Consider the following 13077-nt stretch of genomic DNA (forward strand, 5'->3'; position numbering starts at 1 on the left):
TCACACTTAACTGAGTGACCTGAAAGGAGCTGTTGGAAATGTTGAAGGGATAGAAAGGCTGTTTTCAACTCTAGGAGCTTTGTGGCATCGATTGGAATTGGATGTGCTGTTGCAGGTGAGCCCCCACCCTTCTTTTGATGAATACATTTAGAGCAGCAAACCATGGGGGTGGGGGATTTAGGAATATCTACCCCTTAGAGGAGGTTGAAGTCATATCCAACAACTTGAGGCTTCCTTTCTGCTCTGATCCTACCGGAATGCAATCTTTCGCAGGCTCCCTGAACTGGGATCTTCGGTCTTCAGTTGTCACTCAAGTGACTGAATACAGAGATGACCATTGATGACTAAGTGATCCAAGGAGTGATGCTAGGTGTCCCAACAGATGTTGCCACCGTTGGGCTGGCAGAGAGCTCCGCGGGAGAAAAGGTCGAGGCACTTCCTTGAACTGTTCAATTCTACGCACGAGATAGAAAAATGTCGCCTCATCTGGTGGTTATATGCATTCCAAGATATACTAGGTTTTGGGGATGACCAAGATTTACCATGACCCCCAGGTCTTGGAAAAACTTGAGAAGCATGTCTCGATGTAGAAGGGTTTTCATCCCACCCTTTTGCTGTGTCCATTTAGAGCATCAAACCATAGGGGTTTAGGGTTGAGAAACATCTATCCCTTCGAGATGGATGAGTTCTTGTATACAACAACTCAAGTCTTCCTTTCTGCTCTGATCCCACTGAAATGCACTCTTTTGCAGGATCCCTGCACTGAGATCTTAGGGTCTTCAGTTGCCACTCGAGTGACAAATGCAGGGACGACCATTGATGACTAAGTGATCCAAGGAGTGATGCTAGATGTCCCAACAGATGTTGCCACCGTTGGGCTGGCAAGAGAGCTCCACAGGAGAAAAGGTCAAGCCACTTCTTTGAACCATTCAATTCTATTCAAGAGATGGAAAAATCTTGCCTCATCCGGTGTTTATATGCATTCCCAGACATACCAGGTTTGGGCTGCAGTGATGACCGAGATATTCCATGACCCCCAGATCTTGGCAAAACTCGAGCCGCATATCCTGATGTAGAAGGGTTTTTTCACAGTGTCTGCCATTTTTTTCAGATAACTGAGTACTGTAGCTGGATTCCATTTTTCGTGAGCCCATGCGAAACTTGAACAAAGACTTGTTAACACTTGTGACGCTGTCGACATGCCAAAAATCCCCACTCGAAACAGTTATAACTTGTGCAGCTGAAAACTGTAAACTTAATAATTTACTTAAAACTGGATGGCTCAGGATCTGGAAGAACTCCTCTGTCAGGTCCACTGTGATCATGAGGTCCCCTGGTCAAATCGCCTGTCTGACCATTGCTGCAGTCTTCATCTTGAATGTTTTTTGAAGGGTAACTCACTTAAGGCCAAGAGGTTTATGACTAGTCTCCAGCCTCCAATTCTCTACAAGAAAAGAGTCAATGACAACATGGAGTTTCTTTCTCTAACGTGGTCTGTACTACTGTCGGAAGTGGGATGTCCTTTGCTGGTCCCTTGGGAAAGGACAATTGACTCGCTCGGCAGTAAATTGGGGGAAAGGGGAGAGCTGACGAATCGGACAACATAGTTATAATGGATTCCTTGCCATATAGTTTGTATGTTTTGGCCTACTGTACATTTATTTGGTTTCTTGTTCTCCAACCACAAATTCTGAAAAGAAAAATGAAACTAGTACTATACTGTATTTACTTTATTTACAGTGAGGAAGGCTGTACAGATCATGAAACAAAAAATAATGTATCCTGAAATCAGACAAATCATAATGCTTTCATGCCACATATGAAAATATAAATAATACAAAAATATATGTTCCGATTTGGCAAACAGGCAAGTTAAGAGTTAGCATAAATGTGCAAGTAAACATGGTTAGCAATCTATTTAATAGTTTGGTAATCAAAGAATCATTGACTGTAGTGTTCCAGAAATAAAGCAAAAACAAGATAAATACGAGACAAGGTGGGTATAATATATAATGTTATAGAATTTTCTATAAGAAATTCTTGAACATTTGAGTTCCAGTACAGCCTTTTGAATCTTTTTACTGTTCCTGGAAGACCTTTGTAAATTCACAAAAAAAAAATATTTTTATTTTTTTCCATGCTCTTCTACATCTTGCTCTGGCTGACAAAACTATAAAAAGCTTAAATTAAATACCACACAAAAAATAAAAGGTAATATCACAGTGCCAAACAACTTTACTAGGGAAAAAAAAGTGGCTTCAAAACGCAACTATAATGTGACAAGACAAGAAATTAAAAATGACAATCATACTCTGTACAATATGTAGTAAATAAACTATTAAAATCCTACTCTTTATTTAGTGTTAAAACTAATACTAGCTTTTTCTACCACATCATGATTTGCCTCGAGATTATTTCAAGGACATTCCTAGCCTCCAACAAAGGTAAATAGCAATCACATTAATTATTTTTTTTGTTTATAAAGTTATGCAGCAAGTTTTATAAATTACTTAATTTTGCTTGTTCACTGGACATTTCTGTAATTTCATTAGTTCTAATGAGTTCCAAGATTCACAATAATGTGACATGTATCAAAACTTGGAAAATTCATACATTTTGTAGATTATATAACAGCATTATACTGCACTGCATTAAAATATGCCGATGCAAACGCCACTGTGCTATTTCCCATATATTTAGTGAACACGCATCACACATTCAGTCGGCTTGACAGTGTATATAGTAGATATATGAACTCTGGCAATTAAAAAATTTCACAGTTGAATATGACTAGCATAGCTTGTCTCCAAAAAACTGATTTAACAAGCTAAGTAAATTCTCTCATTTCTTATATCAATTACTGAACTCGGTAAGAAGCAATGCAATTTAGCACATTCAATCGAGTAATGCATGCTTTAAAATAAGTCTTTCTTTATTTGTGAAAAAAATTCCTGTCATGAATATTACAGATAAAACCCAATTTTGTGATACAGTATTTACAATTCTGCAAGCAAACAGTTCCTTTATTAGTCATCAATATTTATATATATATATATCTTCCCTTTTAAATGTACCCTCATTTTTACAATATATATTTACAATGATTTGATTATTTCAAGTTACATTCACAACATTAAAAGAGGCAGTAACTTGTACACTAATATGATATGTGGATTATGTCTTAATAGTCCAATTAATATACTAGTATCCCCAATCTAGATAGATGTCTATGACAGTATATCTCCATAATACAAATATGAAACAGATGCATTTGATCTTAAAGTTTGAAAGTTTATTTTAAAATTATATTGGAATACCAAGAGATAAGAATTTAATTATACTAAATTTAGACAAATTAAAATTTAGCAAACCATTACTACTTCCAACTGCAACATAATATTGAGAAATTTGTAAACCAAAAATAATCATACATAGTAGTAAATGCATTTTTTTAAACCTTCAGCACATTTACTTCATTGTTAGCATCAATTATGCCATAGGATCACACAAGTCGTTCACTACAAAATTGGTACTGTACTCAATTAAATAGGGCTGAAGTCCAAGTTCAAAGATTTCTCAAAACTCATTTTAACAAGAGGCCAATTCGCCTTCAGCCAAAAGTTCACTGCCATGATGAGTTTGGGAAAATAAAATTTTAAAAAACTGGGATATGTAGTAGGAACAACCTACTTTAGGGAAACAACTAGGCACATACTGATAAACTATTACAATATACGAATTATTTATACATGATGTAAAAAGAGAACTTCTCGTTTTACAAATATCGTATCTGAGAAACTTACTTTCAGGGCTCTTCCTGTTAAATAAAACCTCAAAGACAAAAACTAGAAATATTCCTATTAAATCTACCAATAACACAAAGCAAAAAAAAAATATGCTTTAACCTTTTCATCATAATTAAAAGATGTTAAAAAAAATCAATATATTTATGTATCACTGTTTTCCTTTTCAATATAAATGCAAAAAAAATGACAACGGACTGTGAAATTTAAATTTTCACAATCCTACATTTATATATTCACAGTCTATATATGGCAAAAAAATTTAAACAATTGCGTGTCACTATGAGCCATTTGACAGGAATGCCCTAGCAATCAGATAGCTTGAAGGAGGTTAATGAATCCTCTTTCCATGCTAGCTGTAGCATTTGAAAAATCATTCTAATGCTGGAACACAATTAACATCAAGTAAACATTGACAGGGCCAGACTAGACAATCTAGATTGCCCTGCAATGACATCCCCGATGAATGCGTGAACCCAAACAATTGGGGAACAGCACATTCACACACACGACAATATGGCATCCTGCTGCAGGATAATTATAATAATTATGTCACAGACTTCAAATGAATCCCATCAACTATGTACATTTTCAAACAAACCAAAACATTAAAGTCATCTACACACGATGGAAAAAAGATGAAAAGTCTGCACTATTGCTATACACTTTGGTCAACAGGGAAAATGAATGGGAATGACTTCTGATAGATATTTTTCTTGGTAATTTTTCAATGATTGCCATTTTTGAGCTTGTGCTACATTAGAGATGCATCCAGAACTAAGGCATTTGCTTGGCGCAGTAATATATAAAACTCATTGCAGCTCCGTACAAAAATATTTAGAGTACATTGCATTATCAAATTTATGATCCCCTTCACAGCAAAATGTCACTTCTTGTTATATACTTCAAATAACCAAAATGGTGGAGAAATCATTCAAGTAAAACTACACATGGTAGTTTGTTATTGAAAACTAAAAACAGAGCATACTTCTAAAACGCCTATGAATAGTACAGTATTTCCAAAAATCCTGGAAATTTCAGGACTTAGATGAGTATGTGAAGGCTTTAGTATAACTAATAAATTGTTTTAATTTTATATAATTCTATTTTCATTGGTGCGATTTAAATAATCTCGTACTACATTAATCCTCTTATAATGATTTCCGGCTTTTATAAGTCAACTGTTAATATAACTTATAAGTCTATATCCTGGAAACATCCCTAACATTGCTCATTATCATTAAGCTGCTACCCTCACAACATAAAATGATACAAACTCAGTAAATACTATCATACATTACATGCACACAGATGCACTTGAAAAGGCTTACATACATCCATGCATACAGGGAAGAAAAGGGATTGCATGTGTGTAAACTTTGTATCATTAAAGCATAAATATTGACTTACAATAGGAACTTTAATTATTCTTACTAAATTATGCTGCAGTTAAAATCTTCAGAGCTAGACTAAGATGACGATACTGTATATTATTCAAAAGGTGTTAAAAATGAAGAATTGATAGTTTCATTCATATTGTTAGGGTGGCAGCAGTTTTACATCCTTATGTCACATTTACAATACTGCACTGTATACAATAAAGGTTACTACAAACACACATTCAATATTTAGGACATTTTTCATATAAAATATTCAGATGATACTCACCTGAGACTCATAAATACTTTTGTTTTCACAATCTGCATGTCTCTTTCACCATGCACAGAAGACCAGCATCCTTCAGTATGAAGGGTAAAGGGTCTCCCTAAGCCAATTCAGAACTCTATAATACATTAAACCCTCGTTAAGTTCCACCACCACCACCAGCATCCTCATCTCCTGTACTTCTTAAACTACTGGGAGTTGGTTGGGAGACTCCATACGAAGCAAGCTCTGGTAAGAGTGGCAATGGCCGTGCAGGCCAGTACCTCACAGCCTTCATGCTCTCAGACTCGCGTTGAATAGTATTGAGGTTCTTCAGTAATGGCCAAACATGCTGTTCAAGCCACTCCCCTACTGTCCAATCATCAAACCATTCACTCAATGCTTCTCTTGCAGTTTTTAGAAGTAAAGTAACAGAATGTAAGCGTGTTGGTAACTCTTCTAGGTCTTCATCTACGCGCATCGGCGAAGAATAATTATGTCGACGATTGTAATCTGTGATCCATCCACGACTCCTTGTTACGCGTTCAATGTAAGAATCTACATCTCTCTTTGTAGCATCCAACCTAGTTGTTACTTTGAATACTTGGGCACCTGGGAAGAAGCACCATGAAAATTTATCCCATAAATATGGATCTGTATCTAAATTAATCCATGTTTGATATTTTGGAGTCTGCATGCAATTCAGAGCTTGATATAACTGCCCCTGTAATGAGGAGTTAAAATAACCATGAGAGGTTGCAATAAGATTTACTGCAAGTGATGGCAAGGCTGCTGGCAACAGCTCGCATAAAACTGCAAAATGATCATATCGCTGCCATCCAGTTAAAACGATGCCCCTGAAACCACCTGTGAACTTTACAGTTTCACTGGCCATTACATCTAGCCAATTGAGATTATTGTCTAAATGTCTTCGAACATTAGGTACTGTAAGTTGTTCACCAAATGCACCTTTGAATGCAGAAGCTGCCCAAATTCGTGGAAATATCTGACCATACTTAGTCCAAACAGATGGCTGTACAAACCTGTAAACATCTTCAGCATATACCCATACCATAGGCTCGACAAGTTCTCCCATATGGGCTTCTTGCATTGCAGTTTCTGAAATGTGACGCAACATATCATCCCAAACAAGAGGTACTACATTATATTTTCTGCGCACATACCGTGAAACCACTTCTACATGATGTAAGAATAATGTCTCTCTTAGGACAAGACGGCACTTTTCACATTCACCCATGTGATAAACTTCATCACATCCAATGTGCAAGTAGCGGATTCCAGGGTGCAATGCCATCACTTGATCAATGATAGAGTTAACAAGCCACAAGGACTCATTTAGAGAGGGGCATAATGCTTGAGGAAACTCTGGTACCTCACGTAAATGTGAGAACTTCTCGTGCTTCAGAGCAAATTCCAGATGGCCAAAAGTCTGAACCAGAGGAATTACTTCCAGACCATTATTTTTGCAAGCAGTTACCAAGGTAGTTATCTGTTTCCTGGAATAATGGTTCTTTGCTGCAAGAGGTGCCAAACGACCTTTGAAAGGAAACATGTCTTCATATTCCAGTAAAACAGCAGTGGCACCCTGTGCTGCCAACCATGGCAATAACTGTAGGAGTGCAGACATTTTAGGTGGTGCACCCTTCAGGTCAAAATGAACAAGTCGATGAGTGGGTATATAGTTAGGTCTATCTGTGCGACCATAGACTGGTTCTCCATATGGATTGTATCTATACTGTACTCCACCCCATCCTCCCGGTGCTTGAAGATCCTGATTTATCACCACAGCACCAGCAGGTTCATGTATATCATGATGTTGCTGCTGCTGCTGCTCTTGTGCCTTTCGCTCAGCAACACGCTGCTGCAAAACTTCAACTGCTCGGCGATGTTGCATAGCATTTGGATCAGGAGGAATAGTTTCAAACCTAATAACATTTTCATTTTGATTCCATTCTTTTTGTATGCCATTTTGAGTGTCTTGTCCATCAACATGATTAGACCAAGCACCTGGATGACGAACTTCTTCTCCTGTTACAAACTTTACATGCTGTATATGTACACCAGTGTCACGTGATGGACTCTGGCTATCCCTTTCATGAGATGAATACAAAGTGTTAAGTGCACGATGTCTGGGTGCATTTGGATGATCTACTGGCTCACCTGGTGCATACTGTAAATAAACAACCCCTACAGTGACTAACACACAAGCTGCCCACACCACCTGCTTCCGTGACCTCCAGGCTCCTACACCAGCACGACCAAACCATGCCCGCACAACCTCCATATTGTATCTTGTATAAAGTGATCTCCAAGTGTTTCTGGTATTTTGGGCTGCTCCTGAAGTCCAGTGTCTGGTCTCAGTATCTGAAAAATAAATTAAATGGAATAAACTTCGCCAGTAAACATTTAAACTTAAACCTGATGGCAGTTTGTAGTTTTCTTAAAAAGTAACTAACTTATCTAATTTTTTACTCATTTTACCATAAGGGAATACATACTGTAAATGCTTCGACCATCAGCGTGGTCTATTTTGCCTTCCTTTCACTAGTGTTTCTTAAGACTGTAAAAATCTCAAATCTTCATAATTTTGATTTTTTTAATATAATGCCTTTCAGTGATATGAAACCAACAATGTTGTTTTGATTAGTGTTAGTTTTCTTTAACTGCTAGTTCCTAAAACTGATAATTTTCATTTTTGTCATGCTAGTGTAAAGATTGCTGTATCAAACTGCTAGAACTGATCTTGAAATACAGTTTTTGCTCAAACCTTGAAGTATCTCATATATCTAAATAATAAAATGTAAACTTTATATCATACAATCCCCCAATTTTGTTTAGTACAATGAATAAATATTCTAAAAGTTTTATAAAAAAGTACTCTTTTTCATCTTTATAGGGTTCAAAGGTATAAATATACATCAAAATAGGAAAAATGCTTCCAAAACTATAGCTTATGTAACAACTGATGCATGTGAAAATACCAAGCATTTTAATTGCAATAGCTTATGTAACAACTGATGCATGTGAAAATTTCACATACTGTACTAAATCAAAAAGGTTTTCCTTGTGTAAGAAAATGTGAAAAGTTTAAAAAAAATTGATCAAGAAGAGGGTTCTATGATACAGTATTTGTTTGCTGATCTCCGTAACTTCTTTTTGAATTACTATTCAGTATTTGGTCTTAATGAAACAGTTGATCCCTAGATCTTGAAATGCAGAAATTTCTTTGTTAAATCTGAAAGTCTACGACCAAAATAGAATTACATAAACTAGATTTTTATCTGTAATCTGATTTCAGATGCCTTTATCTACCTGCCTTCTTTCTCTCAACAGGTTTTTTGAAAGACTATGATATACATTATTTCCATAAAGGAAAGGAAGCAATTTGGTCGTTTCCACTATCACTGCAAGCTTATTTATACAATTAATTCACCTTTGTTCTATTTCTTCAACACCAACAATGCTCCACATTCCTACAAGAACCTTAATATTAAATGTACTGTATATTGTACCATGTTCCTGAAGCGCTATGAAAGCGATTGAAGGAATTATCACCTGGGCATATTTTCCAGCATAATACTGTAAGAGTTGAGCAAAGGAGCCACACTTTGTTTAAAGACTGCAAAAGTGTACATGCATCATTTTGCTGTTAAAGATCTGTATCTTCATTTGCGCAAGAATAAAAATTCATTCAGATATCTTACAAAAATTTAGAAATACTACACAAATAAAATCAACAAAAACAAACTATAAAATTTATAAAAATATTGCAAATACAAATATAGTATAAAATATAGGAATGAAATGATTCCATTATGGCACGGAAAGCCATAAATGTTCCGTTCTACAAATATGATACGTAGGCTACCATGCCTTAGCCCTAACTTTACTTAAAATGTATGTGTAATTGTACAATATACTTTGTATTTATGTAATTCCTGCAAGAAAATAATTAAATGTAATTTAGCCAGAAGGCTCCTTGCCCTGCATCTACTATATGTAGCCTTGTTACATAGCTGGATGTTCAGAAAGCCTGATTGCCACTGTATGTCTCAAATCCATAGATGTAACCTTCACACATCTGGGCATCAGGGAATCTTTCCCAATAAAAAAAAAGGCCCTCTCCTGCCTAAAAGGCACTCTCCTGCAGAGCAAAATATTTCTTTAGATATTAAAAGAAATTATGTTGGTTTTAACTTAACTGAATTACATGGTGTCATAACTGAAATTCCGTCTGTAACACTGAATCTTGGCTCATTTTGCAGGATATCCAGGAACTTGTCTAACTCATACTCAAGTATACTGTAATGTTAAAGTTTATGTGCAGGAAGAGATTAATAGGAAAATTAACGAGGAAAGCTCATTAGAATAAAGAATGATGACAAATTGGCCTAGAAAAGTGAAAAGAAAAAATGGCTGTAGCAAAGCCAAATGGAATTGTGTTGCAAGAGAAACTAAACCCCCAATGATTAAAAACAAGACAGAAGGAGGCAGAAATAAAGTCACTTAAGTTCTCTCATACATCAAACAGACCAATGGTGGAAATGGAAATTTTGTCATAGTTTAAGACTAGGATGGGAGGAATATTTAAAAAATTAATGAATGCAGAAACCTTTTGAGATAAAAAAAAAAAAAAAACACACTGCACCCCCCCCCCCCCCCAACCCAAACTAAGATTAGTTACAGACTTCAGTAAAGAGGTGAGGTTTGGCCCTTGTAAAATGAAATGGGAAAAACCGTAAAAATATGATACACTTGAAATTCTTGGATGGATGTATTTATATAATTAGGCTGCATAGCCCAGTAATGCAACCCATGAGGCCATACAACTGCCAGGGAAATATTTTGAAGGTGAAGAGACCGATACTGAAGGAAATCTGCCAGTGACATTAGTCACCTCTAGATATGCAATAAAAAAAAAAAAAGTTATCTCCATGAAATATACACAGTGTATTTAGGTATTCATGCCTCTTTTCTTGATGTTGACGTCAAAGTGGCAGACATTGGCATTTATGCAATTTAACACAAATACCATGGAACTTGGTAAAAAGAATATGGCTTCAAACCTCCAACGCAAGAACACACACTGCTATTGATTAATAATTTTCAATAACTTAAATTAAAACCTCTAGTTAGTCAAGGCTGTGGCATTACATAGGTGTAATGATGATATTTATGATTGCTGGTTGCAATAGTAATTCCATCCTTGCAAGGACATTTTTACCTAAATCAATGTACCCATTAATTCAAATACAAATCTCAAGAATGAGTTATGTATGGGACATCCATTAGGCGACTCCTTCTACAAGCCTAGATGATAACTTTATCCAACTAGGGATTAGGGGGACTTTATAGAAAACATGAATCTTTGAATACCCATCATAGATTAATCATTGGGAGGTATATCAACCTTTGAAGGTTGTTACCAAATATCACAAATTTTAGGTAATTTGTATTTTTCCTAACAGTACTTACCTCGAACTACTTTCTTAGGAGTATCTGGGATCTCCTTCCCCGACCAGAATTTTGTGTAGTTTACCCCCACCTCCGTTTTCTATGAGGGGGAACCTCTGGCGGAGTGATACACGCCATGAGGTGACCCGGGGTCAGAGAGCGTGCTCGCTCAGGTCTCGACCTCCAGTAAGTTTTAGATAGAAAGGTTTCTACGAAGTCCTGTAAGGCACTCGGGGCAGGATGGGCGGGCCATAACCCGAAAGTAGTTCGAGGTAAGTACTGTTAAGAAAAATACAAATTACTTAAAATTTGTGATTTGTTCCAACACGGAGTACTTACCCCTAACTACTTTCTTAGGAGACATACTTTAGGAGGTGGGAGTGGCCTTCCAGACCTAGAGACCGTCGACGAAGAGAAAAGAGGAACCTAGATAGGAGGCTAGGTTCTGCTGACCCCAAAAATAGAAAAGAGAAATAGGGAAAACTACGCAAAAAACTCTTAGTGTCTAAGTAACTCGCCTCTGTAAAAATGCTTGGAGACGTATTCTTTCACTGACAGTGTATCTCATGGAAGGTGAAGGAATCAAGGGTCATGTAGGGGAAGGTGATCGGGGTAAAAAGCTAAGGAAGGAACCTGTGTCTCTTGGACTTACTGCCCACGGCTTCCCCGGGGCTAAACCTTAAATCTTCTGGAGCGCAGAAATGACGGGACCAAGAGAGAACCCGTCCAAGGATTTTCTCGAACATTCCTTTAGGTAGTGAGCCGTAAAGGTGGATTGTCTTGACCACGTACCTGCTCTCAGGATCTGGCCCACTGCCATGTTCCTCTCGAAGGCCAACTAAGTACTCAGGCCTCTAATGTCATGGGGTCTAGGCTTTCCCGGAGGGGAGACCGCCGAACTGTCGTAGGCTCTCATGATTACCTGTCTCAGCCAGAAGGAGACCGTATCCTTGGATACAGGCTTCTTCACCAGTCTTGAGGAGACTAACACTCTTGGTCTTGGGGCGAAGTCTGGACGTCCTCTCTAGGTACTTCCATACTGCCCTGACTGGGCACAGTAGCAAGTCCCTCGGGTTGTCCGACCGCGGGATTGCTAGCACTGAGAACCACTCAACCCAAGGGTCCCGAACAGCTGGGTTCTGAGTTTTGGCAACGAAGGTGGGTATGAAACCGAAGGTAGCTTCTCGCCGCCCCTTCGAGTGCGAGACCTCGTAAGACAGCCCATGAATCTCGCTTACTCTTTTCGCCGAAGCAAGGGCTAACAGGAAGACCGTCTTGAGGGTGAGCTCCTTGTCTAGGATATCCTTGAGAGGCTCGAAGGGAGGTTCCGAAAGCATCTTCAGCACTCTAGCCACATCCCACTGGGGCACTCTAGTGGCCTGGGGGGAACATGACTGTTCGAAGCTCTTGATGAGCATCGAGATTATCTGGAAGCACCTAGGTCGATGCCCTTTAGGAGGAAGACTTGGCCCAACGCCGCTCGGACTCCTTTGATGGCTGGAATGGACGTGCCCACTTCGTCCCTAAGATAGACCAGGAAGTCTGTTATCTCGTGAATGGAGGCCACTAACTGCCTGATGTTCTTCGAGGAGCACCATTTTGTAAAGGTAGCCACTTCGCTTAGTATACCGCCACTGACGACAGTCTTAGGTAACCTGACATCCTTGCTGTGGTCTTCGACGAATATCCTTCCTTCCTTAGGAGACGCTCGATAACCTCCACGCGTGAAGGCGGAGGGACCGAGGGTTTTCGTGAAACCTTTGGAAGTGAGGCTGCCGGAGAAGGTCTGGCCTGTCCGGAAGTGGCCAAGGCGGAAGGCGCACCAGTTCCTTTAGGTCTGCAAACCATTCCCTCTCCGGCCACCTGGGCGCTACCAAAGTCATCCACAGGTTGTCTGCCCGCCCCACCCTGTCGAGGACCAGCTTGGGCATTCCGAGGGGGGGGAAGCCGTATACGTTGAGATTGTCCCAAGGATGTTGAAGGGCGTCCTCGAACGCTGCTGTTGGATCTGGCACAGGAGAACAAAACACAGGGAGCTGTGCGTTAAGTCTCGTGGCGAAGAGGTCTATTACCAGAGAGCCCAACTTCAGAATGATGGTCTTGGCCACTCCTGGGTGTAGGGACCATTCCGACCCTACAACTTGACCCATCCTGC

General features: G+C 38.6%; 1 protein-coding gene across 5 annotated transcripts in view; it reads right to left on the reverse strand.

The window, feature by feature from the left end:
• Positions 1-1715: 1715 nt before the first annotated feature.
• Positions 1716-13077, reverse strand: part of LOC137617273 (hexosaminidase D-like) — a 435862-nt gene continuing 424500 nt past the window's right edge. For all 5 annotated transcript variants that reach the window (XM_068347267.1, XM_068347265.1, XM_068347270.1 and 2 more), the window contains one exon: positions 1716-7832. In XM_068347267.1, the coding sequence (XP_068203368.1) occupies positions 5608-7832 (2225 nt within the window). In that variant the 3' untranslated portion in view covers positions 1716-5607. The remainder of the gene's footprint in view (positions 7833-13077) is intronic.

This window comes from Palaemon carinicauda, chromosome 23 (genome assembly GCF_036898095.1).
Source record: "Palaemon carinicauda isolate YSFRI2023 chromosome 23, ASM3689809v2, whole genome shotgun sequence".
Taxonomy (NCBI): Eukaryota; Metazoa; Arthropoda; class Malacostraca; order Decapoda; family Palaemonidae; genus Palaemon; species Palaemon carinicauda.